General features: G+C 41.0%; 1 protein-coding gene across 2 annotated transcripts in view; it reads left to right on the plus strand.

The window, feature by feature from the left end:
• The window catches only part of herc2 (HECT and RLD domain containing E3 ubiquitin protein ligase 2), an 86,420-nt gene that overhangs the window by 55,814 nt on the left and 6,110 nt on the right, over window positions 1–24,496 (plus strand). For both annotated transcript variants that reach the window (XM_052140702.1, XM_052140703.1), the window contains exons 50-89: window positions 589–714; window positions 879–987; window positions 1,085–1,224; window positions 1,384–1,574; window positions 2,014–2,119; window positions 2,220–2,311; window positions 2,399–2,574; window positions 2,724–2,835; window positions 3,075–3,156; window positions 3,604–3,747; window positions 3,850–3,940; window positions 4,025–4,202; window positions 4,574–4,655; window positions 4,757–4,928; window positions 6,179–6,323; window positions 6,518–6,743; window positions 6,854–7,013; window positions 7,221–7,407; window positions 7,586–7,729; window positions 9,813–10,004; window positions 10,119–10,272; window positions 10,455–10,562; window positions 11,080–11,211; window positions 11,309–11,467; window positions 11,712–11,830; window positions 11,979–12,104; window positions 12,185–12,340; window positions 12,728–12,843; window positions 13,406–13,604; window positions 14,079–14,293; window positions 17,718–17,895; window positions 18,765–18,926; window positions 19,008–19,099; window positions 19,187–19,326; window positions 19,649–19,836; window positions 20,277–20,474; window positions 20,588–20,671; window positions 23,156–23,297; window positions 23,994–24,188; window positions 24,309–24,421. In XM_052140702.1, the coding sequence (XP_051996662.1) occupies window positions 589–714; window positions 879–987; window positions 1,085–1,224; window positions 1,384–1,574; window positions 2,014–2,119; window positions 2,220–2,311; window positions 2,399–2,574; window positions 2,724–2,835; window positions 3,075–3,156; window positions 3,604–3,747; window positions 3,850–3,940; window positions 4,025–4,202; window positions 4,574–4,655; window positions 4,757–4,928; window positions 6,179–6,323; window positions 6,518–6,743; window positions 6,854–7,013; window positions 7,221–7,407; window positions 7,586–7,729; window positions 9,813–10,004; window positions 10,119–10,272; window positions 10,455–10,562; window positions 11,080–11,211; window positions 11,309–11,467; window positions 11,712–11,830; window positions 11,979–12,104; window positions 12,185–12,340; window positions 12,728–12,843; window positions 13,406–13,604; window positions 14,079–14,293; window positions 17,718–17,895; window positions 18,765–18,926; window positions 19,008–19,099; window positions 19,187–19,326; window positions 19,649–19,836; window positions 20,277–20,474; window positions 20,588–20,671; window positions 23,156–23,297; window positions 23,994–24,188; window positions 24,309–24,421 (5,831 nt within the window). The remainder of the gene's footprint in view (window positions 1–588; window positions 715–878; window positions 988–1,084; window positions 1,225–1,383; window positions 1,575–2,013; window positions 2,120–2,219; window positions 2,312–2,398; window positions 2,575–2,723; window positions 2,836–3,074; window positions 3,157–3,603; window positions 3,748–3,849; window positions 3,941–4,024; window positions 4,203–4,573; window positions 4,656–4,756; window positions 4,929–6,178; window positions 6,324–6,517; window positions 6,744–6,853; window positions 7,014–7,220; window positions 7,408–7,585; window positions 7,730–9,812; window positions 10,005–10,118; window positions 10,273–10,454; window positions 10,563–11,079; window positions 11,212–11,308; window positions 11,468–11,711; window positions 11,831–11,978; window positions 12,105–12,184; window positions 12,341–12,727; window positions 12,844–13,405; window positions 13,605–14,078; window positions 14,294–17,717; window positions 17,896–18,764; window positions 18,927–19,007; window positions 19,100–19,186; window positions 19,327–19,648; window positions 19,837–20,276; window positions 20,475–20,587; window positions 20,672–23,155; window positions 23,298–23,993; window positions 24,189–24,308; window positions 24,422–24,496) is intronic.

Below are 24,496 nucleotides of genomic sequence, written 5' to 3' on the forward strand. Positions count from 1 at the left end.
GATGAGCCTCATCGGCCTGACACTGCAGAGAGTGAGGGGGTTCGGTCATTCAATGATTCTGATCGCCCCATATTGGCCAGGTAAACTGTGTGTGGCAGAGATAGTCCAGTTGCTTTATGACCTGCACAGAGATCTCATCTCCCAAGCACAGGGCTGAGGTATTTCACCCCTCAACTTAAGAGGTTAGATCTCTGGGCCTTTCTGTGAGAGGCCATAATTTGGCATCACTGGTCTTCCCCTAGAGTTCTTGAAAAAATTCAGAGCATGAGAGCCGTCTCGACTAGCTGACCATGACCTACAAATGGGGAGTTTTTGAACGATGGTGTGTTTTTTCTTCAAGACCATCTTCTATGGTTAAGGACTATTTACCCAACTATATGCATACTCCACTAGGGGTATGGCTGCATATTGCATTATGATATGTGGAAATTGAGGCAGCTGCAGGTAGTTGCGGTGTATGTTCAGGAGGTGGGACTCTCCGTTCGCTGCCGTGATTTGGTGTCATTGTTTGAGGCGTTCCCATAGTGAGATACCTCACTTAATTTTTGGGGGTTTTTTAATGTATAAATGTCATTATTTGTCTATCAGGGTTTCCTCCACAGAGTTCTCCATCTCACATAAAGATTGGTGATAAAGTGCGAGTGAAGCCCTCAGTCACAACGCCAAAGTACAAGTGGGGATCTGTCACTCACAGGAGTGTGGGTGTGGTCAAAGGTAACATGATGATATTTAAACTGCATATTTCTGCCAGAGGTTAGATTTTTTTGCTGTGTAACTCTAACCTCTAGCACAGGACAATCTTTTCAGAGGTAAAATGAGAACAAGTGTGCTTGGATTCTATTGGAGTGTGTAAATGTGTAACGTGTGTGTGTGTCCAGCTTTCAGTGCCAACGGGAAAGATGTGATAGTAGACTTTCCTCAGCAGTCACACTGGACTGGACTGCTTTCTGAGATGGAGCTCGTGCCCAGCGTGCATCCTGGTGTCAGGTACAGTTTCTAGGTGTTTGTGTGTGTGCAGACATTCACGTTAAGAAAACGAACAACAGACAAATCATTCTTATAATTATTTTGCCAATGTTTTTAGGTGTGATGGCTGTCAGATGTTCCCTATAAATGGGCCAAGGTTTAAATGTCGAAGCTGCGATGACTTTGACTTTTGTGAGAGCTGCTTCAAGACTCGTAAACACAACCCTAGACATTCATTTGGACGAATAAATGAACCAGGTCAGTCTCAAGCTCAATTCTGAAATGCATAACTTGAAAGCTATTCACTTTATGATTAGTATTACAACAATTTAAAAATGGGGACATTTCTTGTAGTATGTATCCAAATGTGTTTGTGTAAAGTGCTCTTTGAACTAAACCTTAACTTTTGATGTTTAGGTCAGTCACCCACTTTCAGTGGGCGATCAGGTAAACAGCTGAAAAGGCATCCCAGCAGTCAGCGTGGCATGCTGATTGATGAGTGGGCCAGAGTGGTGAAGAACCTCAGTGTGTCATCATCTGTCAACCAGGCATCTCGCCTTATAGACTGTGGAGAGCAATGCTGGCAGTCTTCAGGCTCTCAGGGCAAGGTCAGTCTGAATATAAATATGCTCAAGGTTCAAGAGAACTGATTGCAGAAGCTAGTGGATTGATAAGAAAAAAATGACAATAAAATTCTTTGAGAATGAATGAATTGATGTTACACTTATATAGTTTTTCCGACACTACACTTAAAGTGCTTTACATAGTAAACAGGGGGTTCTCCTCAACCACCACAAGTGTGCAGCATCCACCTGGATGATGCGACTGCAGTGGTAGTGTGCCAGCACACTCAACACACACCAGCAATAGGTGGAGAGGAGATAGTAACGTGAACCCATGGATGGGGATTATTAAGAGGCCATGATTAAGAGGCCAGGATACCGGGGTTACACCCCTAGCCTTTTATGAGAAGTGCCCTGGGATTTTTAATGAACAAGGTAATGTTGACAAAAATCTGTGTTGTTTTGGTTTGCTGTTTTTCAATAGCACTGGATCCGTTTGGAGCTTTTTCCAGATATTCTGGTCCAAAGGCTGAAAATGATAGTGGACCCAGCTGACAGCAGCTACATGCCTTCACTGGTTGTGGTATCAGGTAAAAAGCCATTATAACTTTCTGCAATTAAACAGCACTCACAGGCCATTGTCCAGTAGTCCTATATGGGTGAATCAATCAACTCTGTTAATGTTTTCAGGTGGAAGCTCTCTGAATAACCTGATTGAGTTGAAGACCATCAACATCAACCCCACAGACACTGCTGTTTCTCTACTGAATGACTGCACCGAGGTTGGTTTGGTGTTCATCACAAAGGTCTATGAGAAGCTTCTTTAGGTCTCTTGAGTGCTGAGTGGGCTCTTTTTTTTGTTTGTTCAGTATAACAGGTACATTGAGATTGCTATAAAACAGTGTCGGAGTTCAGGGATTGACTGTAAGATCCACGGCTTGAGTATGGTGGGTCGTGTACGCGCTGAGGATGAAGATCTGGCTACTGTGCCTTTCCTGGCATCTGACAATGAGGAGGAGGAAGATGAAAAGACAGCGACTGGAAGGTGTGACTTTACAATGGTTTTGTAACAAATGAAATGCATTAATGGAAAGGTGGTGCGCAGTCTGGAGACATTGGCTTTCAATATCTCAGTTTTCTGACAATTGCTTGGTTTTTATGATCCGCTACATCACTCGGCTTCTCTTGTTGCAGTCTGTCACGAAAGAGGTCATCAGGACTTGAGTCTGCTGCGACCATTAGAACCAAAGTCTTTGTCTGGGGTCTCAATGATAAGGATCAACTTGGAGGACTAAAGGGGTCCAAGGTAATGTGTAAAACATCATCAGTGCATGCTTGAGAAGATTTTGGGCTATTTTCCCATATTTTCTTTCACAGGAGGGGAAACCCTGTTATGATCAATTTTAAAATTAGATAAGAGAACTATCTAAAGTCCTTCAGTATGTAGTTGTATAACTTTCATTTACTGTATATAAAGCTTGTAAACTTCTTGAAAATACAAATCTGAGTTGAAATGTTTCTCTTTTGTCTTGTATTGTCTCTCAGATCAAAGTCCCATCATTCTCAGAGACTCTGTCTGCTCTGAATGTAGTGCAGGTGGCAGGAGGCTCTAAAAGTCTTTTTGCTGGTGAGTTATTATGTCTAAACTTGCAGGCCTTTTTGCAGAGAACAGTGAATAAGTGACTGGTGATATAGTGATAATTGTGTTGTAATATAGCAAAAAGCTACTCAAGGCCATGCATTACTTTTATCTCGTGGTTTTAAGGGGTGTTGTAACACATGGTCTTGATTTATTGCTTTTATGAAATAACAGCAATATGACAAAAATGACACCAGTGTCTAATAAGTAAATGTATTAATAATAGTAAGCATGACTAACAAGCCTAACTGTTGGTGATTATTATTCAATTGAATATATAAAAAAATTATACAGTGGCTTAAAACGTGGCTCATCTAATCAGATTTTATAGCCTGTTTTATGAACAAAATTGTTATAATGTTAGATGCTTCTTTAATATTTTACTGTAAAATGCCAAATTCTTTTTACCAAATGATTGATTCTTTGTCCTTAAAGTGACTGCTGAAGGTAAGGTATATGCATGTGGAGAGGCCACCAATGGAAGACTTGGTTTAGGACTGTCCAGTGGAACCATCCCCATACCACGACAAATATCTGCCCTGAGCAACTATGTGGTGAAGAAGGTCGCTGTGCATTCAGGTCTGTGCATATAAAAAAAAAGTGTTTTATAAAGAAAGCATCCTATGTTGTCCCTCAGAACATAAACCAACACAACAGATAATTATATATTTTTCCGTGCAGGCGGAAGGCATGCCATGGCGTTGACTGTGGATGGGAAAGTGTTCTCTTGGGGTGAAGGAGATGATGGAAAGCTTGGACACTTCAGCCGAATGCAAGTTTGCCCTAACAGGAATACAGAAACTGTAGAACGTTTTGCATAAGAATCTGATGAGATAAATCTTTGTTGTTTCAACAGGAACTGTGATAAGCCACGGCTAATTGAGGCATTGAAAACAAAGCGTATTCGAGATATCGCCTGTGGCAGCTCTCACAGTGCAGCAATTACCTCCAGTGGAGAACTGTACAGCTGGGGTCTGGGGGAATATGGCCGTCTCGGCCACGGGGACAACACCACCCAGCTTAGACCCAAACTGGTGTGTTTTACTCAACCCAGTTAACTTGCATCTCTCTTATCAGAACTGCAGTACATTTCTTTACATGGAGACCTCTTACCCTCATTGTACTTGACAGCAGAGGTGTCAAACTCGGTTCCTGGAGGGCCACACTCAAGCAGAGTTTAGCTCCAACCATAATTAAACACACCTGAAGCAGGTAATAAAGGTCTTCAGGAGTGCTTGAAGATTACAAGGAGGCATTTTGGAGCAGGGTTGGAACTAAACTTCAGGGCTGCGGCCCTCCAGGAACTGAGTTTGACACCCCTGATTAACAGCATCCAGTTTAAAGTATCATATATTGTTGTGTGCCTCATAGTGCTAGATTAAGCTTGTAAGTGTCTGGTTTGCAGGTCAAGGTGCTTTTAGGTCACCGGGTTGTCCAGGTAGCTTGTGGAAGCAGAGATGCTCAGACTCTTGCCCTTACAGATGAAGGTAGATGCATTTTGTTTTGTGGAATTAATATGAAGAGTTGTTGGAAAGGAATATGTGTAACTGTTGCTGCAGGCATATGAATATCTGTGTGTATTTTGTAGGACTGGTGTTCTCATGGGGAGATGGAGATTTTGGGAAGCTGGGCCGTGGGGGCAGCGAGGGTTGTAACATTCCTCAGAACATTGAGCGTCTGAACGGGCAGGGCGTGTGTCAGATTGAATGTGGAGCTCAGTTCTCCCTTGCCCTGACCAAATCTGGAGTGGTCTGGACCTGGTATGATGATCACAGAAAAAGTTTTTGGATTTGGATTTTATTATTTTAAAAATTTAAAATGAACAAATGCTATGATGTAAAATTAATAAGAAATATTTACGATTCTGAACGATTTCTAGGTCACTAAACAAATAATCATATTTGCGACATGTTTGTAAAAAGATGCTCTCTTGTTAGGGCTGTCAATTTAACATGTTAATTCAGTGCAATTAATAATAGAAAAAATAAAGTACAAAAAAAAAAAACTAACACAATTAATCATGTCCCTGGACCGTAATATAGAATATTCCTTCCATCAAAGCAATTTAAGCTTATACAGCCACCTGTTTTCAGCAGGGGGCAGTAAGCAAAACACAACACGCAGCTGGACAGACAGATATCAAAACTGCACTTAGGCTTGCTTGACACGTGAGAATGCATTCTTGCATTTAAACAGCTTGATGGATCGCAATTCCGAATGCTGGAAGACATGAATTTATACGTTTTAAATGATGTTTAACTTGACACAGCAACCTACAACCACTGTTTATATGACGTGATGCAACCAAATTGAGACTCTGCAAAAACATCGGTTTAACACGTTCATTGAGGTGTCCATAGACAAGCCCTTAAAAGATGTTACTCTCGGACAGATTGAGGAATTAAATTGCAAATGGTACGCTTTTGAATGTTGACTGCAGGCCAATAATACACTTATGTTCAATAAAATGTAAATAAACCATATATTCCCTTCTAAAGCCTTACTTTTAGAGGACTTTAGACTCGTATTGTAGGAGTGGTGGTGGTGTAGTGGGCTAAAAGCACATAACTGTTAATCAGAAGGTTGCTGGATACGATCCCCGCAGCCACCACCATTGTGTCCTTGAGAAAGTCACTTAACTCCAGGTTGCTCCGGAGGGAATGTCCCTGTAATAAGTGCACTGTAAGTCGCTTTGGATAAAAGGGTCTGCCTAATGCATAAATGTAATGTAAATGTTTTGTATTGGCTTCACTCATCTGCCACAATAATGTAATGCATTATAAATATTCAAGTTTGAGTTGTTATTTGAAATTGTCTTTGCAATTATTTATATGTAATTAATTTGATTTAGAATTATTAATTGACAGCCCTATTGTATTTTTATTTATTTATTTAATTTCATTATTATTATTTTATTATTTAACTTTTTTCCAAATCTATAACAAAATTATTTTCAAGTATATGCTGGTCTCCAGTATACCATTTTAACATTCTTTTTTGCATTGTGCAGGGGTAAGGGTGATTACTTCCGGTTGGGTCATGGCACAGATGTCCATGTGCGTAAACCTCAAATGGTTGAAGGACTCCGTGGGAAGAAGATTGTTCATGTGGCCGTAGGGGCTCTGCACTGCTTGGCCGTCACAGACACCGGACAGGTAGGGCACATTCACTATCATCAGGCTTGCGATTTCACATTTAGCTGCATGTATCTCCTCATACTTCCTTTGCTTTTTGAAATTCCAATATTTTGGCACATTAAAAAGATTGTGATGTGAAATAAACAAAATTCACCTTCTGTCGACGGAAAGCAATATTAGTACCCGTATAAGATGAAGTGTCATTTGGGCAGGTGTACGCATGGGGAGATAATGACCACGGGCAGCAAGGGAACGGCACAACCACGGTCAACAGGAAGCCCACACTGGTGCAGGGTCTGGAGGGGCAGAAGATCACTCGTGTGGCCTGCGGATCCTCTCACAGTGTAGCCTGGACAACCGTAGATGTAACCACACCCTCCGTCCATGAGCCAGTCCTCTTCCAGACAGCCAGGGACTCTCTTGGAGCCTCTTACCTTGGTAAAATTTGCCCCATCATTACCATTTCTTCTTCTGCTGCTGTGTTTGCCTACCTGTATCCCTGTTTGCAGTCAAAATTATTATAATATTTTTTGCTGGTGTACCATCAGACAGTGACCCATCTTTACTGAGTAATAAACTCAATGGTGTGAGTAGTGTGAAACCAAACAGGCCATCTTTGGCAAAGATCCTGCTCTCTCTGGATGGTAATCTGGCCAAACAGCAGGCGCTGTCTCATGTGCTCTCTGCCCTGCAGATCATGTATGCCAGGTATGACCTTACACTACTGTACTTTATTGTGCTTTTGAACTTTATTTACAGTGTGTCAACAATACACTACTCCTATGCATTTAAGAGATGCATTTATATGAATAGTTTACATACCCTATGTATAGTTACTTATTCCATAATAGGAAAATTCTGTCATCACTTTATCACCCTCATGAAATTTGAAACCTTCTGTGCCTGTGTGTGCAGGGATGCTGTAGTGGGAGCGCTGATGCCTGCCTGTATGATTCCTCTTGAGTGCCCCACCAGCTCCCCTGTGCCCTCTTCAGACTGCTCATCAGTGTCCAGCCCGTGTGAGGCTGAGGGTCCAGCCCTGACCTCTGAGACAGAGGAGCGGGTCAGTCCAAACCCCTGGATGGACAGCAAAAGAGGAGAGGTGTGGGAAAATGCCTGTACAGGACTGTCATTCAGCAGACTCCTTTCAGTTTACTTTACAGTGATGTGATCTGTAATATTAAAATTCAGAATGTGTCATTTTTCCCATAAAGAATAGTACATTTAGCATAAAACATCCAATGACAAACATGTTAAATATGGTTTTGTGTGGTCTATAGGTGACCACATCTGAGGATGCCAATACCCCGTCATCGGCTGTGACCCCCTCTGCGTCCTCTGCCTCATCTCGCCCCTTCATACCAGTAACAGATGACCCTGGTGCTGCAAGCATCATCGCTGAGACCATGACCAAAACCAAGGAGGTTAGTTAGACCCAGTCAGTTTTCTGGGGAACTGTTAGGGGTGGACTAAAACATTCTTAGTTTAAGTCAAAGTAAATTTCAAAATTCCAATATTCATCGAATTTAAGATAAATATGCACAATTTTGGATGTGTGCCTAGCACTGATGATGACGTACATTCTTGGGTTAAAACTGATGCAGAACGCGAGTGTCTCAAGACTTGATTTAAAGGTTGAATTTCCTTTTAAATTGAAAACAGCTTCTAAAAAGTGTATTGTTACTGCACGAGACGCTCAAAAAACAGTGAGACATGGCGATACGATCAAAGACATCCATCTAGCGCAAGCTTGCATAGAAAAAGATGGACGTGTTTGGAGTGAACGGCCCCTAGAGATGGAGGTCTTTACCTGTTGTGTCTTCACAGTGCCTTGCTCTCTCAATAGCATTTTGCTGCGTGAAAAACACGGTTGCACTGCTGGTATTATGAAGCTTAACTCCATGGTAGTGCTATGGTACAGATATGTGCTACTGTGCAACACTAAGCTAAAATAGAACCATCTAATGAAGTGTTTTTTTTTTTTTTTCTTGTTTAACTTTTTACTTAATATTTGAGAATACAAACTGGCTAAATCTTTCTACTTTTTAATTTTCCGTAAATTTTTTTAACAGCCAGATATTTTGCCATAAACAATCGCTATATCATGGTGCTGATTGGTTTGTAATGATTTTTGGCGCCCTCTTCTATACAAAAATTTAAAATTTAAATATAATTTGAAATTTGGTAATAATTCAGTAAAACATTTTGAATTCAGTTGCTCGGCTCTGTTAACAGCTGTATACCGTAATTTCCGGACTATTAAGCGTACCTGAATATAAGCCGCACCCACTGAATTTTAAAAAAATTATTATTTTGAATATAAATAAGCCGCACATGTCTATAAGCCGCAGGTGCCTACCGATACATTGAAACAAATGAACTTCACACAGACTTTAACGAAACATGGCTTGTAACAAAAATAAATAGGCTTTAACGAAACACGGTGTGGCAGCGGGGGCGTGGTCAAGCGCCCGTCCGGGAGAGAAAAGCAGTAAGGGTGCTTACACCTGAGCTAAATTATGTCTAACACCTGTGTCTAATTTCAGTAAGCATGGGGAGAGCGGCATAAAAAGGCAGCAGCCACAGAGCCTCGAGAGAGAGAGAGACACACGTCAGTCTATTGTTGGCGCATAGAATTCCTCACGCTGCTGTTTCCAACTTCTTATCATCGATTCATTAAGACCAAGCTCCCGTGCAGCAGCTCTATTTCCTTTTCCAACAGCCAGATCAATCGCCTTCAACTTGAAAGCTGCATCATATGCATTTCTCCGTGTCTTTGCCATGACGGGGGTGACAAAATCACTACCGTAAACAGAATGATGGGAAGTTTGAGCGCGCTCGATTTAATCTAAACAGTAAACAAAAAAGTTGTTTGACCTTAACCCGTTCTGCAATTTCATTGGTCTAATGAAAGCTTCACGCTGCCAAAAGACTGAGCACGTCACAGAATGTTTTTTTTTAAATAAAATTTGAAAGCGGGAAAAATCCATATATTAGCCGCGTCGTTGTTTAAGCCGCGAGGTTCAAAGCGTGGGAAAAAAGTTGCGGCTTATAGTCCGGAAATTACGGTATACTTGTTTTTTTTTTGTTTTTTTTTATCACTTATTGACTCCATGTTCACATTTACTGCCTCTTCCTATTTTAATTTTAGTAATATTCTGGGTTAAGTATAATTTACGCTTTACTATTGATTAACACAAAAATAATTTGTTACACCGTTTGTAAAAACAAAACATTGGAACCCTATAGGAAAAGTCTAAACTGCAATTAAATGTTTCCAAATATGTTGCTGTCACACTGTTTTAAACATTTCTGTGTGCTTGCATTAGACTGCTGATGGAATATCTTACCAGCCTGGTCTTTGAAAAGTTGAATCAAATATCAAAAATAATTTTAACGAATGGTTTGAGTACTATGATCGGGAACATTTGAAGTTATTCTAGAATGGACATCCCCTCTATCAGAAGTGTGATAATGACAGTGGGCTGATTTAATTTGTTGTTACAGGACTCGGAGAGTCAGAGTAAAGCAGTGGGTCCAGAGCCACAGTATCTGGATGAGTTCACCAGTCTACTTGTTCCCGATGACACACGTGTGATGGTGGACCTGTTGAAATTGGCCGTCTCTCTGCGCTCAGGCGATAAAGGCAAAGAAGTGCTGTCTGCTGTGCTCTCTGGCATGGGCACTGCCTACCCACAGGTATAAACCAACCTCTCCCTTAAATATACTGTAAAACATGTTTCTAATCTGTAATCAAGTTTCATTGGCACATACCTCATATCTATGTGATCCATTTTTGTGTTTGGAACACAGGTGGCTGATATGCGGCTGGAGTTGTGTGTGACAGAGTTAGAGGATGTGGCCACAGACTCCCAAAGTGGACGGCTGTCCTCTCAGCCCGTGGTGGTGGAGAGCAGTCACCCGTACACTGACGACACCTCCACCAGCGGAACTGTGAAAATACCAGGTCACTTTGTGTTTGTTTATTCAGCCTTCATTACCTCAGGTTATATGTTTTGATGGGAATAAGCTGCCCCATTCCCTAATAATTATGTATCCATGAAGTAGGTTGTTTACCAGATGATCTGTAAAAAATTATTCATAATATTTGAGATCTGCATTTTCTTTTTTTTTCTTTTTTTTTTTCAGGTGCTGAAGGGTTGAGGGTGGAATTTGATCGGCAGTGTTCTACAGAGAGGAGGCATGACCCCCTTACCATCATGGATGGAGCCAATAGGATTGTGTCTGTCCGATCAGGTGACAAATGCTCATAATCATTGTTTTATTTTTAACTCAACACCAGTTAAAAAAAAAAAAGACCCCTCGCACACCTGAAGAAGGTGCGTAGGACAAGAACATTGATAAATAAACAAGAAAAGGTCTGGCACACCTGTACATTTCTGATGAAGGTTGTAAGATAAATATTAAGTATTCTTTGCAAGTATGGCAATAAATAATCAAGATTACAATTACTGCTTCCTCTGTTAACTAATTGTAGTAAAGTGTCAGTTATAGCAGTCCATAGGTGTACCCAAAAATGTCATCATGTTTCCTTCACATTCCTTGCTCTCCTCAGATTTCCTGTCATATTGTTACTATAAAATAATCATAATTCTCTATAACGTAAAATGTGGCATGAACCAATCAAGTTTGGATAATTTCATTTTTAGACACATAAGATCAGCCAGTATAGCTCATTAATATACAGTATGAGGGAAAGAGTGTTTTCTAAGTGTGTATGTACACATGGCTAACAGTGTCTCCTCCATTTCAGGTCGAGAGTGGTCTGATTGGTCCAGTGAGTTGAGGATTCCTGGGGACGAGCTTAAATGGAAGTTCACCAGTGATGGCTCTGTTAATGGCTGGGGCTGGCGCTTCACTGTCTATCCCATCATGCCTGCTGCTGGTACATTGCTTTAAGAAGACATCATACTTCATTGTTGATGCTTCATATGTGACATGATATTCTTAGGTGGTTGACCTTTTCATTGAATTTTTCACAGGCCCTAAAGACCTCCTGTCAGATCGTTGTATTCTGTCCTGCCCCTCTATGGATCTAGTAACATGTTTGCTAGACTTCCGCCTGAACTTCGCTTCCAATCGCAGCATTGTGCCGAGGCTGGCAGCCTCACTTGCTGCTTGTGCCCAGCTCAGTGCCTTGGGTAAGATCAGAATCCCATGAAATATGCACGCTTGAATTGGCAAGACTAGCCCATATTTTGGAATATTTGGAGAGGCTAGTTATAACTTTCTAGATGATTATATAAATTAATTTAATCTCGGGAGTCTTAACAATCGAAATGTGTTCCCTAGTGCTACCCTAAAATGTTACATTCTAGGTTTAATAATCAACATAAATGATGTTATAATCATTTTCTGTGTCTCTGTCTCTGTGTGCATGATCAGCGGCTGGTCATCGTATGTGGGCCCTGCAGAGGTTACGCAAGCTCCTGACCACTGAATATGGCCAGTCCATCAACATAAACCGTCTCTTAGGAGACAGTGATGGAGAGTCTCGCTCTATGGTTAGTCCATATTCTATATACTACTGCATGTGTTAAATATATACTATGATTTCCAATCTGACATTTGGTTGGCTTTGCAACCTTAAAAATATGAAAATATTTTGTATAATTAACTTTTAACACAACTATTGCTGAAAATGTTTTGTAGAGCTTCACAGGAAGTGCGCTAGCAGCTCTGGTCAAAGGACTTCCTGAGGCTTTACAGAGACAGTATGAGTATGAGGAGCCAATAGTCAGGGGAGGCAAGCAACTGCTCCACAGCCCTTTCTTCAAGGTGTGTTGTCTGCCTAACAGAGAGAAATTAAGTGTTTAAGCCGTGAGTTTGCCAGGAATAATATTTCCTGTTCTGTGTAGGTGTTGGTGGCACTTGCGTGTGATTTGGAGTTGGACACTCTTCCGTGCTGTGCTGAGACACACAAGTGGGCGTGGTTCCGTCGCTATTGTACCGCCTCCAGGGTGTCTGTGGCTCTAGACAAGAGGACCCCTTTGCCCCGTCCTTTCCTGGATGAGGTTGGGAGTTTTTTATTTTTGGTTTCAAACTGAAAACCTCCCACCTCATATATGAAATTCTAGACAAGACAAAACCAATTTCAAATACCTAGTTTCAGCTAATTTTCTGTTATGAACTTTTGTATATTTATTATGTGAATTCATGCTCTAGTAATGTTTTAAGTGCATTTTGCAGGGTTTTTTTTATGAGCAATTACTGAAATAAATTGTTACCTAAAGATAAAGTTTATGTAAGCATTTTCCAATTTATTTATGAATGTAAGCTTATACCAAGTAGATGTATAAAGTTAGAAAATAGTTTCTCTGCCAAGTCATATATTTCTTAAGAGCAATACTTCCTGGCCAATGAAAAGGATACTGATCCTAAAAACTCATCACTTTTTCCAGGTGGCAAAGAAAATCCGTGAGCTGATGGCAGACCATGAGAACATGAACACACTTCACGAGAGTCACGATCTGTTCAAGAGAGAGCAGGATGAGCAACTAGTGCAGTGGATGAACAGGTAAATCATCTTTACGGGTCATCCAAACACCACAGATTAGATTGCAGATTACCCAGCAGCAATGTTGCGGCGGTGGGGGGACATCAATTCTCAAATCCTTTCAATCAGAAATGTAATAATGGTTTAAATGGAAGTTCCATGCTTTTAGTTTTGTCACACATTGATGAATATCAATGGCCTTGAAAAGGGAAATTTTATTCTACATAAGGATGTTTTACCAGAATGGTCGCCATGTTAAGATGACAACCAGCAGCTCAGTGCTACTTTATCTCAATAACCTCCAATTATCAGTTGTGAAATAATTCATGAGTGACAAAATTCTTAGTGCATCTGTTCCTATGTGTTGTTTTAGTAAAATTTCTATGAAAATTTGTGAGCTGATGGCAGACCATGAGCACATGAAAATTCTGCATGAGTGTCATGACCTGTTCAAGAGAGAGTAGGATGAGCAGCTAGTCAAACTGTCAAATTTTTATTTATTTTTTTACTGCATCAGTACATATCATTTTAAGTAAAGATTTCTATGTATCGTGATTGTTCCTGGTACATGTTGGCTCTGTAGGCGGCCGGATGATTGGACACTCTCAGCGGGCGGCAGTGGGACCATCTACGGCTGGGGACACAACCACCGGGGTCAGTTAGGTGGTATTGAAGGAGCGAAGGTCAAAGGTCCCACGCCAACAGAAGCCCTGGCCACACTGAGACCTGTTCAGCTGATTGGTGGAGAGCAGACCCTGTTTGCTGTCACTGCAGATGGGAAAGTAAGGCTTCAACTGCGTTTCACAATTAAAAGAATAAGTGCATTTATTTCTGTACCACTAGTGGCACCAAATGGAATTGCAAAAATGACTGTTCACTTACAGGTTTCTCGAACATTCCACCCATCTTCCATTGGTCGGAAAAACAAATAGCCACACCTTTAAACTCACTCCATCGGTTGAACCGATGTTACAATATTAACATCGAAAACAATTTATGCTTCACCTTTATCACCATATATTTTGATAGACTAATCAACACCCAAAAGAGTCACCCATCAAAATATTGTTCAAATAAATGTTTAATTTACTCCAACAGTCTATACTCTTTGTTAAAAATCTGCATTTCATTTCTATTTTTCTCTCAGCTAATGCAACATTTATGAAATGCATGCCGATGTTGTATATTCAGCATTCACTTTACTATCAGTAGTTTTGCCAGCTGAACGATGTCCTTAATAACTTTGTTGTCCTCAGCTGTATGCTACGGGATACGGTGCAGGCGGTCGTCTGGGAATAGGTGGTACAGAGTCCGTGTCCACCCCGACCCTGCTGGAGTCGATTCAGCATGTGTTCCTCCGGAAGGTAGCTGTGAACTCTGGAGGGAAGCACTGCTTGGCTCTCTCATCTGAAGGAGAACTGTACTCTTGGGGAGAGGCTGAAGATGGGAAACTGGGCCATGGCAACAGAAGGTCAGGCCCCTATTTTATTGTGTTATACACATATTATGCAGTTGCTATGTTGTCTATAGACATATACCATGGTAATATTATGGTATTCATTAAAGTGCTTTGGGGTACCATATAAATACCATGGTACATTTGAAGTCAGAAATTTACTTACACTTAGGTTGAAGTCATTAAAACTCATTTTTTAACGACTCCACGGATTTCATATTAGCAAACTATAGTTTTGGCAAGTCATTTAGGACTTGGTGCATGACACAAGTAATGTTTCCAACATTTGTTTACAGACAGATTGTTTCACTTTTAATTGACTATCACTATTCTAGTGGGTCAGAAGTTTACATACACTAGGTTAACTGTGCCTTTAAGCAGCTTGGAAAATTTCAGAAAATTATGTCAAGCCTTTAGGCAATTAGCCAATTAGCTTCTGATAGACTAATTGGCTAATTGGAGTCAATTGGAGGTGTACCTGTGAATGTATTTTAAGACCTAATTTCAAACACTGTGCCTCTTTGCTTGTCATCATCAATTTATCAATCTTTATCCCCTGCATCCGACTTCCCAGTATCTAATCTAGCCCCTAACACGGCCCATTTCCCCCTTATCCCTCCTGACCTCCCTCCCCTTTCTCCACATTGCCTCCTCTCCCAGTTTCACTCGGTCACCACTCTGGAAATCTCTAAGCTCATCAGCTCTTCCAAACCGACTACCTGCTCACTTGACTCCCTCCCTACTCCACTCATGAAGTCCTGCCTCCCTGTCCTTTGCCCCTACCTCACTAACCTCTTCAATTCCTCACTGTCCCTTGGAACTGTCCCCTCTGCTTTTAAAATTGCTGCTGTCACCCCAATCCTCAAAAAACCTGGTCTGAATCCCTCTTCCCTTAACAACTACCACCCAATATCCACCCTCCCTTTCTGTCTAAAACCCTGGAGCGTTATAGTTGCCTCACAATTACAAACCTATCTTCATGCCAATAACCAATTTGAACCTCTCCAATCTGGTTTTAGCCCCCTACACAGCACAGAAACCGCTCTCCTCAAAGTTCTCAATGACCTCCTCACCTCCGCTGACACCGGTTCCCTTAACATCCTTATTCTTCTCGATCTGAGTGCAGCCTTGATACTGTGAGCCATAACATCCTGCTCACCAGACTCAAAGACCTTGGCATCGAAGGTACTGCACTCAGCTGGCTCCACTCCTACCTTTCTGACAGATCCCACTTCATCTCTCTTCATAACCTCACCTCTGCAACAGTCACAGTCACCCAAGGCATTCCACAAGGTTCCGTGACTCGGCCCCCTGCTCTTCATCATTTACATTCTCCCCTTGGGCAGATACTTCGCCACTTCAAACTGAATTTCCACTGTTATGCCGATGACACCCAGATCTACCTCAGCACCAAATCCCTCAGAATCCTCCCTCTCCCACATCAACTCCTGTCTGTCTGCTATTAAAACTTGGATGCAACACAACTTCCTCAAACTCAACAGCAATAAGACAGAATTCCTCCTCATAGGCACCAAATCCACTCTCAGCAAAACCAATAACACCACTATCACCATTGACGACACCATTGTCTCCCCATCTCCCCAGGCCCGCAACCTCGGCGTGATTTTTGATTCAACCCTCTCCCTGGAGCCTCACATCCGTCATGTCATTAAAACCTCTTTCTTTCACCTCCGTAACGTCACCAAAATCAGACCCTTACTCACACCCTCTGCTGCTGAAAGACTCATTCACGCCTTCATCTCCTCACGACTGGACTACTGCAACTCACTACTCTTTGGTATCAGCTCAAACTACATAAAAAGACTCCAACTGGTCCAGAACGCAGCTGCCCGACTCATCACCCGCTCCAAATCCTGGCACCACATCACTCCAGTCCTAAAACAATTACACTGGCTTCCCATTTCCCACCGGATCACATACAAAATCCTGGTACTTACCTACAAAGCCATCCATCACCTGGCCCCCTTATACCTCACTGACCTCCTCTCCCCCTACCAACCCTCACGGTCCCTCAGGTCCACCTCAGCCTGTCTCCTCTGCATTCACAAGTCCAAGCTCTGCAGTTTTGGGGACAGAGCCTTTTCCAGGGCAGCTCCCAGGCTATGGAACTCTCTTCCCCATGAGATCCGCACCTCTGAGTCTCTAACCATCTTCCAGTCCCGCCTCAAGACCCATCTATTCACCTCTGCCTATCCATAGCCCCCTGACCCTCTCAACTCTATATGTCCCTGAAGAATATATATTTTTTTTTTTCACTTGCTCAGTAAAGCGACTTTGAGTTCGAGAAAAGCGCTATACAAATTCAATTTATTAATATTATTATCATGGGAAAATCAAAAGAAATCAGCCAAGACTTCAGAAAAATAATTGTGGACCTTCACAAGTCTGATTCATTCTTGGGAGCAATTTCTAAACATCTGAAGGTACCACATTCATCTGTACAAACAATAGTATGCACTTGTAAACGCCATAGGACCACGCAGCCATCATACTGCTCAGGAAGGAGACGCATTCTGTCTCCTAGAGATTAATGTAGTTTGGTGCAAAAAGTGCAAATCAATCCCAGAACAACAGCAAAGGACCTTGTGAAGATGCTGGAGAAAACAGGTAGACAAGTATCTATATCCACAGTAAAAGAGTCCTATATCGGCATAACCTGAAAGGCTGTTCAGCAAGTAAGATGCCACTGCTCCAAAACATCCATAAAAAAGCCAGACTACAGTTTGCAAGTGCACATGGGAACAAAGATCTTACTTTTTATAGAAATATTCCAGCAACTTATTGTGAAACGCTTGTGGAATGCTGCCTAAAATGTTTGACCCAAGTTAAACAATTTGAAGGCAATGCTACCAAATATTAACAAAGTGTAGGCAAACTTCTGACCCACATGGAATGTGATGAAATAAATAAAGCTGAAATATTCTCTCTACTATTATTCTGACATTTCATAGTTTTAAAATGTAGTAGTGATCCTAACTGACCTAAGAAAGGGAACGTTTTCTACAACTAAATGTCAGAAATTATATAAACATGAGTTTAAGTGTATTTGGCCAAGGTGTATGTAAACTTCTGGCTTCAACTGTATATGCATATGTTAATCATTCAGTACCATGCTTCATAACTATGTACCATTGGTATTACCATCTGACACCATCAATGTTCCGTGATACCGCCACGGTACTTTTTATTAGAGAAATCCATCATGGGTGATCTGCAACAATTTGTCGGTTTATTTTCAAAAACAACACTGAGGCCCTATAACAATCAACATCAGAACAAAACAGCTTTGAAGCTGTAGTTCCTTGTGGAACCAAAAGTTATAACCCACACAAATATGTGTGCAAGAGTATCACTGTTTCTGTTGAGCAGCTTTAACTAAGTACAGTATGTGTGACTGGCACTGCTGTTCTCTTCTCAGCCCATGTGACCGTCCACGCGTGATTGAGTCTCTGAGAGGGGTGGAGGTGGTGGACATCGCTGCTGGAGGGGCCCACAGTGCCTGCATCACAGCCAGCGGAGAACTCTACACATGGGGCAAGGGCCGCTACGGGCGCCTTGGTCATGGAGACAGTGAAGACCAGCTTAAACCAAAACTGGTGCGGTCAAGAAGCATTCACCTGGATGACAGCGATATATATAGACTGTTGTAATTCTGTTTACTCGTGATATCTGAAGACATCTATTAGAAATGTTTCGAATGGGTTGAATAAACAGTGTTGGGTAGGCTAATTGTAAAATTGTATCAACATGATGCTCATCAATAAAAGTTGTTAAACTACAATCCCAGCTACCCTTTTGAAAAAGTAGTTAGCTACACTACAAGTTACTAAAAGAAAGTAGCTAACTCAATCGCAACTATTTAAGGGGGTATTATCTTTTAAGTTTTATCAGATTATTTTATTTAATAAATCAGAGCAGTATTTATCTGGCACAAAAACAATAAGAATCTCAATAAAGTTGATAGAATCACAAATTTACAGATAAGTTTACAACAAATAAAACTAAAGAATGTTTAGTTTATTTAACCAAAAACATGGCAATAAAAATCAGTAGTTCATTAAATATTTATTACAAAATATAAATATTAATATATACTAAATATTTATAATATACAAAAATTATTTTTGATTTAAATTTTTTATAATATATATATTGTAAATGAGGTGTAAAATGGCTATAATGACTCATTCAACTCAGAACACATTTTCCTTTTTGTTGTTGTTGTTGTTGTTGTTATTGTTTAATTCACTTAAAACAATCAAGCTTCCCAACACTATTTGACAGGGAGCAGATATTCTCAGGAAGGGAGTTGGATAGTTTTAAAGCAGCTGAGCTACTCTCACACTTCTGAAAAATGTTGTTAAGTTAGTTGTGTTGACGCTTGTAATTAGTTACTCACCAACACATTTCATGTTTAATCTGCTTGTGCGTGCGTGTGTGTGTGTGTGTGTGTGTGTATGTACAGGTGGAGGCTCTGCAGGGTCACCGGGTGATAGACGTGGCGTGTGGCAGTGGTGACGCTCAGACCCTCTGTCTCACTGATGATGACATGGTGTGGTCATGGGGGGATGGAGACTATGGCAAACTGGGCAGAGGAGGAAGTGATGGATGTAAAGTGCCTATGAAGGTGAGACTGCTGCTTTACTTAAACTAGCATCAAAGTTTCAGTGCCTCAGATGTGATCATCTCATATCTCTGTGTTTTTTAGATTGACTCATTAACTGGATTGGGTGTAGTAAAAGTGGAGTGCGGCTCTCAGTTCTCTGTGGCTCTCACAAAGTCTGGTGCAGTTTACACATGGTAATTAATCCCACAATGAAATGGTACATAAATTAAGTTTCCTCACAAAAAAAGGTTTCCATGTTTACATTTTCTGGTGTGTTTTAGGGGGAAGGGTGACTACCACAGGTTAGGACACGGCTCTGATGATCATGTCCGCAGACCCCGGCAGGTCCAGGGTTTGCAAGGCAAGAAGGTCATTGCCATAGCAACGGGCTCTCTTCACTGTGTGTGCTGCACTGAAGATGGTATGACATCAAGCACTTGGTTGTTTGTAATCTTTTCATTCATCTGTTTTCATTGTTTAATGTTAGGTAGAAATTTGGAATGTCTAATATAATCCTTTTATAATAAAAAAGAAAAAAAAAAAAAAAAAGATTATAACATGTATAAACTTGTTCAAAATCTTTAGTGTATAAAATCTTTGTAGCATTTTGAAGTAGTTGAGTTTCTCAGCAGCAGTTTGTTAAAGTTGTCAGACACAGTCTAAGTGTTAAAGTTTACAAAGTGATTGCATTTAAGTTGTATTTTGGTGAAGTCTTTACTGAATTTGTGAATGTAAACTTACAGGGGAAGTGTACACATGGGGTGACAATGATGAGGGTCAGCTCGGCGATGGGACCACCAATGCCATTCAGAGACCCAGGCTTGTGGCAGCTCTGCAGGGCAAAAAGATCAACCGGGTGGCCTGTGGGTCAGCACACACCCTGGCCTGGTCCACAAGCAAACCCACCAATGCTGGAAAACGTCCTGCTCAGGTACCACACCACCAATTATAGCTAAATCACTTAGGATCACAATAAAATCTCAAGGATGTAAATATTTGCCAGTTCTGCTTTTTTAAAGTGATATGTTACCCCAAAACTTGATTCTGTCATCATTTACCCACCCCATGTTGCACCAAATCTGTATGACTTTCTTCCATGGAGCACAAAAGGAGATATTAGGCAGAATGTTGGCTTCAGTCACCATTCACTTTCATGGCATATTTTTTACCCCATACAATGTAAGTGAATGGTGACTGAGGATAACATTGTGCTTAACAACTCCATTTGTGCTACATGGAGGCAGTCATACAGATTTGGAGCAACATGAAGGTGAGCTATTCCTTTAAAAGGCAGAACTGGCAAATAATTAGCTCTTTAGTAACTTTTTGTGATTAATATTTGTGTGAACTAAAAAGTTTGTTGATTTTTAGGTGCCTATGGAGTACAACCACCTGAATGAGATCCCTATCATAGGCCTGAGGAACCGGCTCCTGCTGCTGCACCACATCTCAGAGCTCTTCTGCCCCTGCATCCCCATGTTTGACCTGGAAGGACGACTGGGCGAGACGGGACACGGCTTCTCCGTTGGATTCGACACACTTCGTGGAATCCTCATATCGCAGGGCAAGGTAAGAATTTGCGTGTGTGCATTTGTATAGCTACATAACTGAACACTGTCTCATGATGGCTTTTGTCCATGCAGGTGTCCTCTGAAAATTCCTCTGTTTTTCTTTATCTTTAGGAAGCTGCATTCCGTAAGGTCGTGCAGGCAACCATGGTTCGAGACCGACAACACGGGCCAGTGGTGGAGCTGAACAGGATACAGGTAAACTTGTATATGGAAAAAAAAAATAAACTCATGAGATGCTTAATGTCTTGATAGCCAGCTCTCTGGATTTTGAGTAAGAGCCTGTGAGATTGTATATGTAGCTTGATGATTCCGATCAACTGGTACCTGATTTAGCCTACAAGATGTATCTCATTCCTAATGAACAATTTAGTTGTAATGTACAAAAACAGCTACTTCTCTGTGATCTTATTAGTGCTTACTAAGGCAAGCATCAATATTACTATTACTCATGATTAGGGAGTTGAACATGCAATCAGATTTAAAAATCAATAACTTACATTTAAAGAAGGGACCTGAGGCATATCTGGGGACAAGAATATCAAACAATTGGGCGTGGCTCTTTTGATTTGTCTAGCTAGTAATGACTTGCATTTTCAGAAAAAATAATAAAATATTATCTTAATTTAAGGATTATCCCCTTTTCACTAATCATAGTAGTCACTGATGCAGGTTGTGTTCTTTTTCATTGTTTGATACAGTATGTCAACATCGATAAACAAGTACTTATATTAAATATTTGACATATGTTGTATTTGCTTATTCTAAATCATTTTAGTTAAAAAAAAAAAAATATGAAAATTCACAGTACTAAATCCTATAATGTTTTAATGTTTTGAGTGGTGTGTTCCTTAAGCGCCATATAAAGGCCCCAGCATACTTCATACAAAATCGAAGAACAAAAGGGTGTGAAGTCATTTAGAACAAAATCTGTCCAAGAAGAATAGCCAGGGCAAACTTTAGGAAAAATTCTTCCCAGCTGCTAAACACATTACTGCCATTGGTCCACATCTTCAGTAGATGTGGCCTGGAGCTTAACCTACTTTGAGGCCGACATTCCTGTTCAGTCAGTTAAAGGGATAGTTCACCCAAAAATGAAAAATATCTCATCATTTACTCAACCTCATGCCATCCCAGATGTGTATGACTTTCTTTCCTCTGCTGAACACAAACGGACATTTTTAGAAGAATATTTCAGTTTTGTAGGTCCATACAATACAAAGTAAATGGGTGCCAAAATTTTTAATCCCTAAAATCAACATAACGACAACACAAAAGTACTCCAGATGACTCTGGTGGTTAAATCCATATCTTCTGAAGCAATATTATAGGTATGAGTGAGAAACGGATACATTTCTAAGCCCTTTTTCCTTCACTTTCACATTCTCCTCTTTTTGGTGATGCACATTCTTTGTGCATATCACACCCTACTGGTCAGGGAGGAGAATTTATTATAAAAAATTACTTAAATACTGATCTGTTTTTCGCCCACACCTATCATATCGTGTCTGAATACATGGATTTAACTACTAGAGGCATATGGTTACTTTTATGATGCCTTTGTGGATTTTGGCACCCATTCACTTGTATTGTATGGACCTACAGAGCTGAAATAATCTACATTTTTAGAAGAAAATGTTTGTTTTCTGCAGAAGCAAAAGTCACACGTCTGGGATGTCAGGAGTGTACGTGAATCATGAGAGAATTTTCATTTTTGGGTGAACTATCCCTTTAAGATTAGTCAACATGAACACACCAGCGTGCAGTTATTAGCAAGCTGGTGCACATTTACCTACATCTGTATGATCGTTAGAGGAGAGATATTTTCCAAGACCATGTCATGCAATACATTTTTCTGTTTGTTTGTTTATTTAATTAGTCTACAAAAGGAATCATATCTACTAAAATACTAAAAAATAAGTACAGAGAAATCATTCACACATCTGCCCATATAAGGTATGTCTATAATCATTCTTTTGTCTGAATTCTGCCCATTTAAGCTCTTATATACACCCGTCTTTGCAGTAGCATCAGTGTCATCCTAAATGACAGTAACGGAGTGTAATTTGTGCATATTATGGCTGCATATAGTGTGTTAGCGCATTAGTGCCATGCATTCAGAAGGTAAACAAGACAAATTACACATTATCTACTGCATATATATTACTTTAAATCATCATCAAGTAGTGAAAACAACTTTTACCGACCTCGTGTGAATTCTCTACTAATAGAATTGGGTGTGAAGTCATTGATAGCCCATTTTAATGTCATATTAATTTACACATATTGTTTTACATATTGTCTTATGCATCCTCATGTAAATGCCTCCCACAGAGGTGTGGCTGGTGTCTGAAAGTTTGCAAATAGAATCTTGTTGCTCAGCTACTTAAAACTTCTTTTTACCATTAAACGAAGAAGAAATTCTCTGTTAGTGTGCTGGGGCCTGAAGTATGTGGTTTATGTTTTTGTATCTTCTGCTCTGCATGATGTTTTTCATTAGATTTACCCCCAAATAATGTCTCTTCATGGGCCAGTGGCTCTCTGAATCTGTTTGGGTTCTCTTCAGCGATCTGTCAAGTCTTGCAGACAGAAAACATAAGAGTAGAGTTCATGCCTCAGGGCTGAAGTGCTGTATAAAGAGCAGCCCAAAATAATGTAACTCCTTTTCTTGTTCTCACTCAGGTCAAGCGGTCTCGCAGTAAAGGAGGGCTGGCAGGGCCTGATGGCACTAAGTCAGTGTTTGGGCAGATGTGTGCCAAGATGAGCTCTTTCAGCCCAGACAGTCTTCTGCTGCCACACCGGGTGTGGAAGGTCAAGTTTGTGGGTGAGTTTCTATTGAAACATAAGGCGCGGGATAATTCTGTGTGAGATGGTGAAAGTGTGAGGGGAAAAGCAGATAGGTAATGTGTTTTTTTTTTTTATTTCTGACTCTCATCCAATCCAAATGTGGTTTGAAATCTGATTAAAAATATATTATTTTATTTATTCAGCTAGATGGACAGCAGACCATCAACCTTAAAGATCTGATTTGAGGGGCCTGGGTAGCTCAGTGGTAAAGACGCTGGCTACCACCCCTGGAGTTCGCGAGTTAGAATCCCAGGGCATGCTGAGTGACTTCAGCCAGGTCTCCAGCAACCAAATTGGCCTGGTTGCTAGGGAGGGTAGAGTCACATGGGTAACCTCCTCATGATCGCTATAATGTGTTTCGTTCTCGGTGGGGCGCATGGTGAGTTGTGCGTAGATGCTGCAGTGGATGGTGTGGGCATCCACACGCGCTATATATCTGTGGTAACGTGCTCAACGGGCCACATGATAAGATGCACTTATTGACGGTCTCAAACGCGGAGGCAGCTGAGATTCGTCCTCTGCCACCTGGATTGAGGCGAGTCACTACGTTGACATGAGGACTTGGAATTGGGAATTGGACATTCCAAATTTGAGAAAAAGGGAAGAAAATCCCCCAAGAAACATAAGATCTGATATGAAAACCAATGTGAACAAAGCCTGTATGTGTTTATAGGCGAATCAGTGGATGACTGTGGCGGAGGATACAGTGAATCTATCGCAGAGATGTGCGAGGAGCTTCAAAACGGACTCACTCCTCTCCTCATCGTCACTCCTAATGGCCGAGATGAGTCAGGAGCCAACAGAGACTGCTTCCTGCTCAACCCAGCCGCCAAATCCCCTCTGCACATCAACATGTTTCGCTTCCTAGGTACCTGCTTGTGTATTCCACACTCATGGAAGGCTTTCAAGACTCTATTAAAGAGTCCATAACACACTCCTTCAGTAGATCTTGATATAACATGCTTTGATGTTATATGTGTGTACATAGGGGTGCTCCTGGGCATAGCCATCCGTACAGGAAGTCCTCTGAGTCTGTACCTGGCTGAACCTGTGTGGAAGCAGCTCGCAGGCATGAATCTGACTATCGCTGATCTCAGTGAGGTAGGACTGTGTGTGTGTGGTTGGACACTAAAACCTAGATGAATGGTTGATGATTGTATTTGCATCTAATTTCTA

The sequence above is a fragment of the Xyrauchen texanus genome, chromosome 13 (genome assembly GCF_025860055.1).
Source record: "Xyrauchen texanus isolate HMW12.3.18 chromosome 13, RBS_HiC_50CHRs, whole genome shotgun sequence".
Taxonomy (NCBI): Eukaryota; Metazoa; Chordata; class Actinopteri; order Cypriniformes; family Catostomidae; genus Xyrauchen; species Xyrauchen texanus.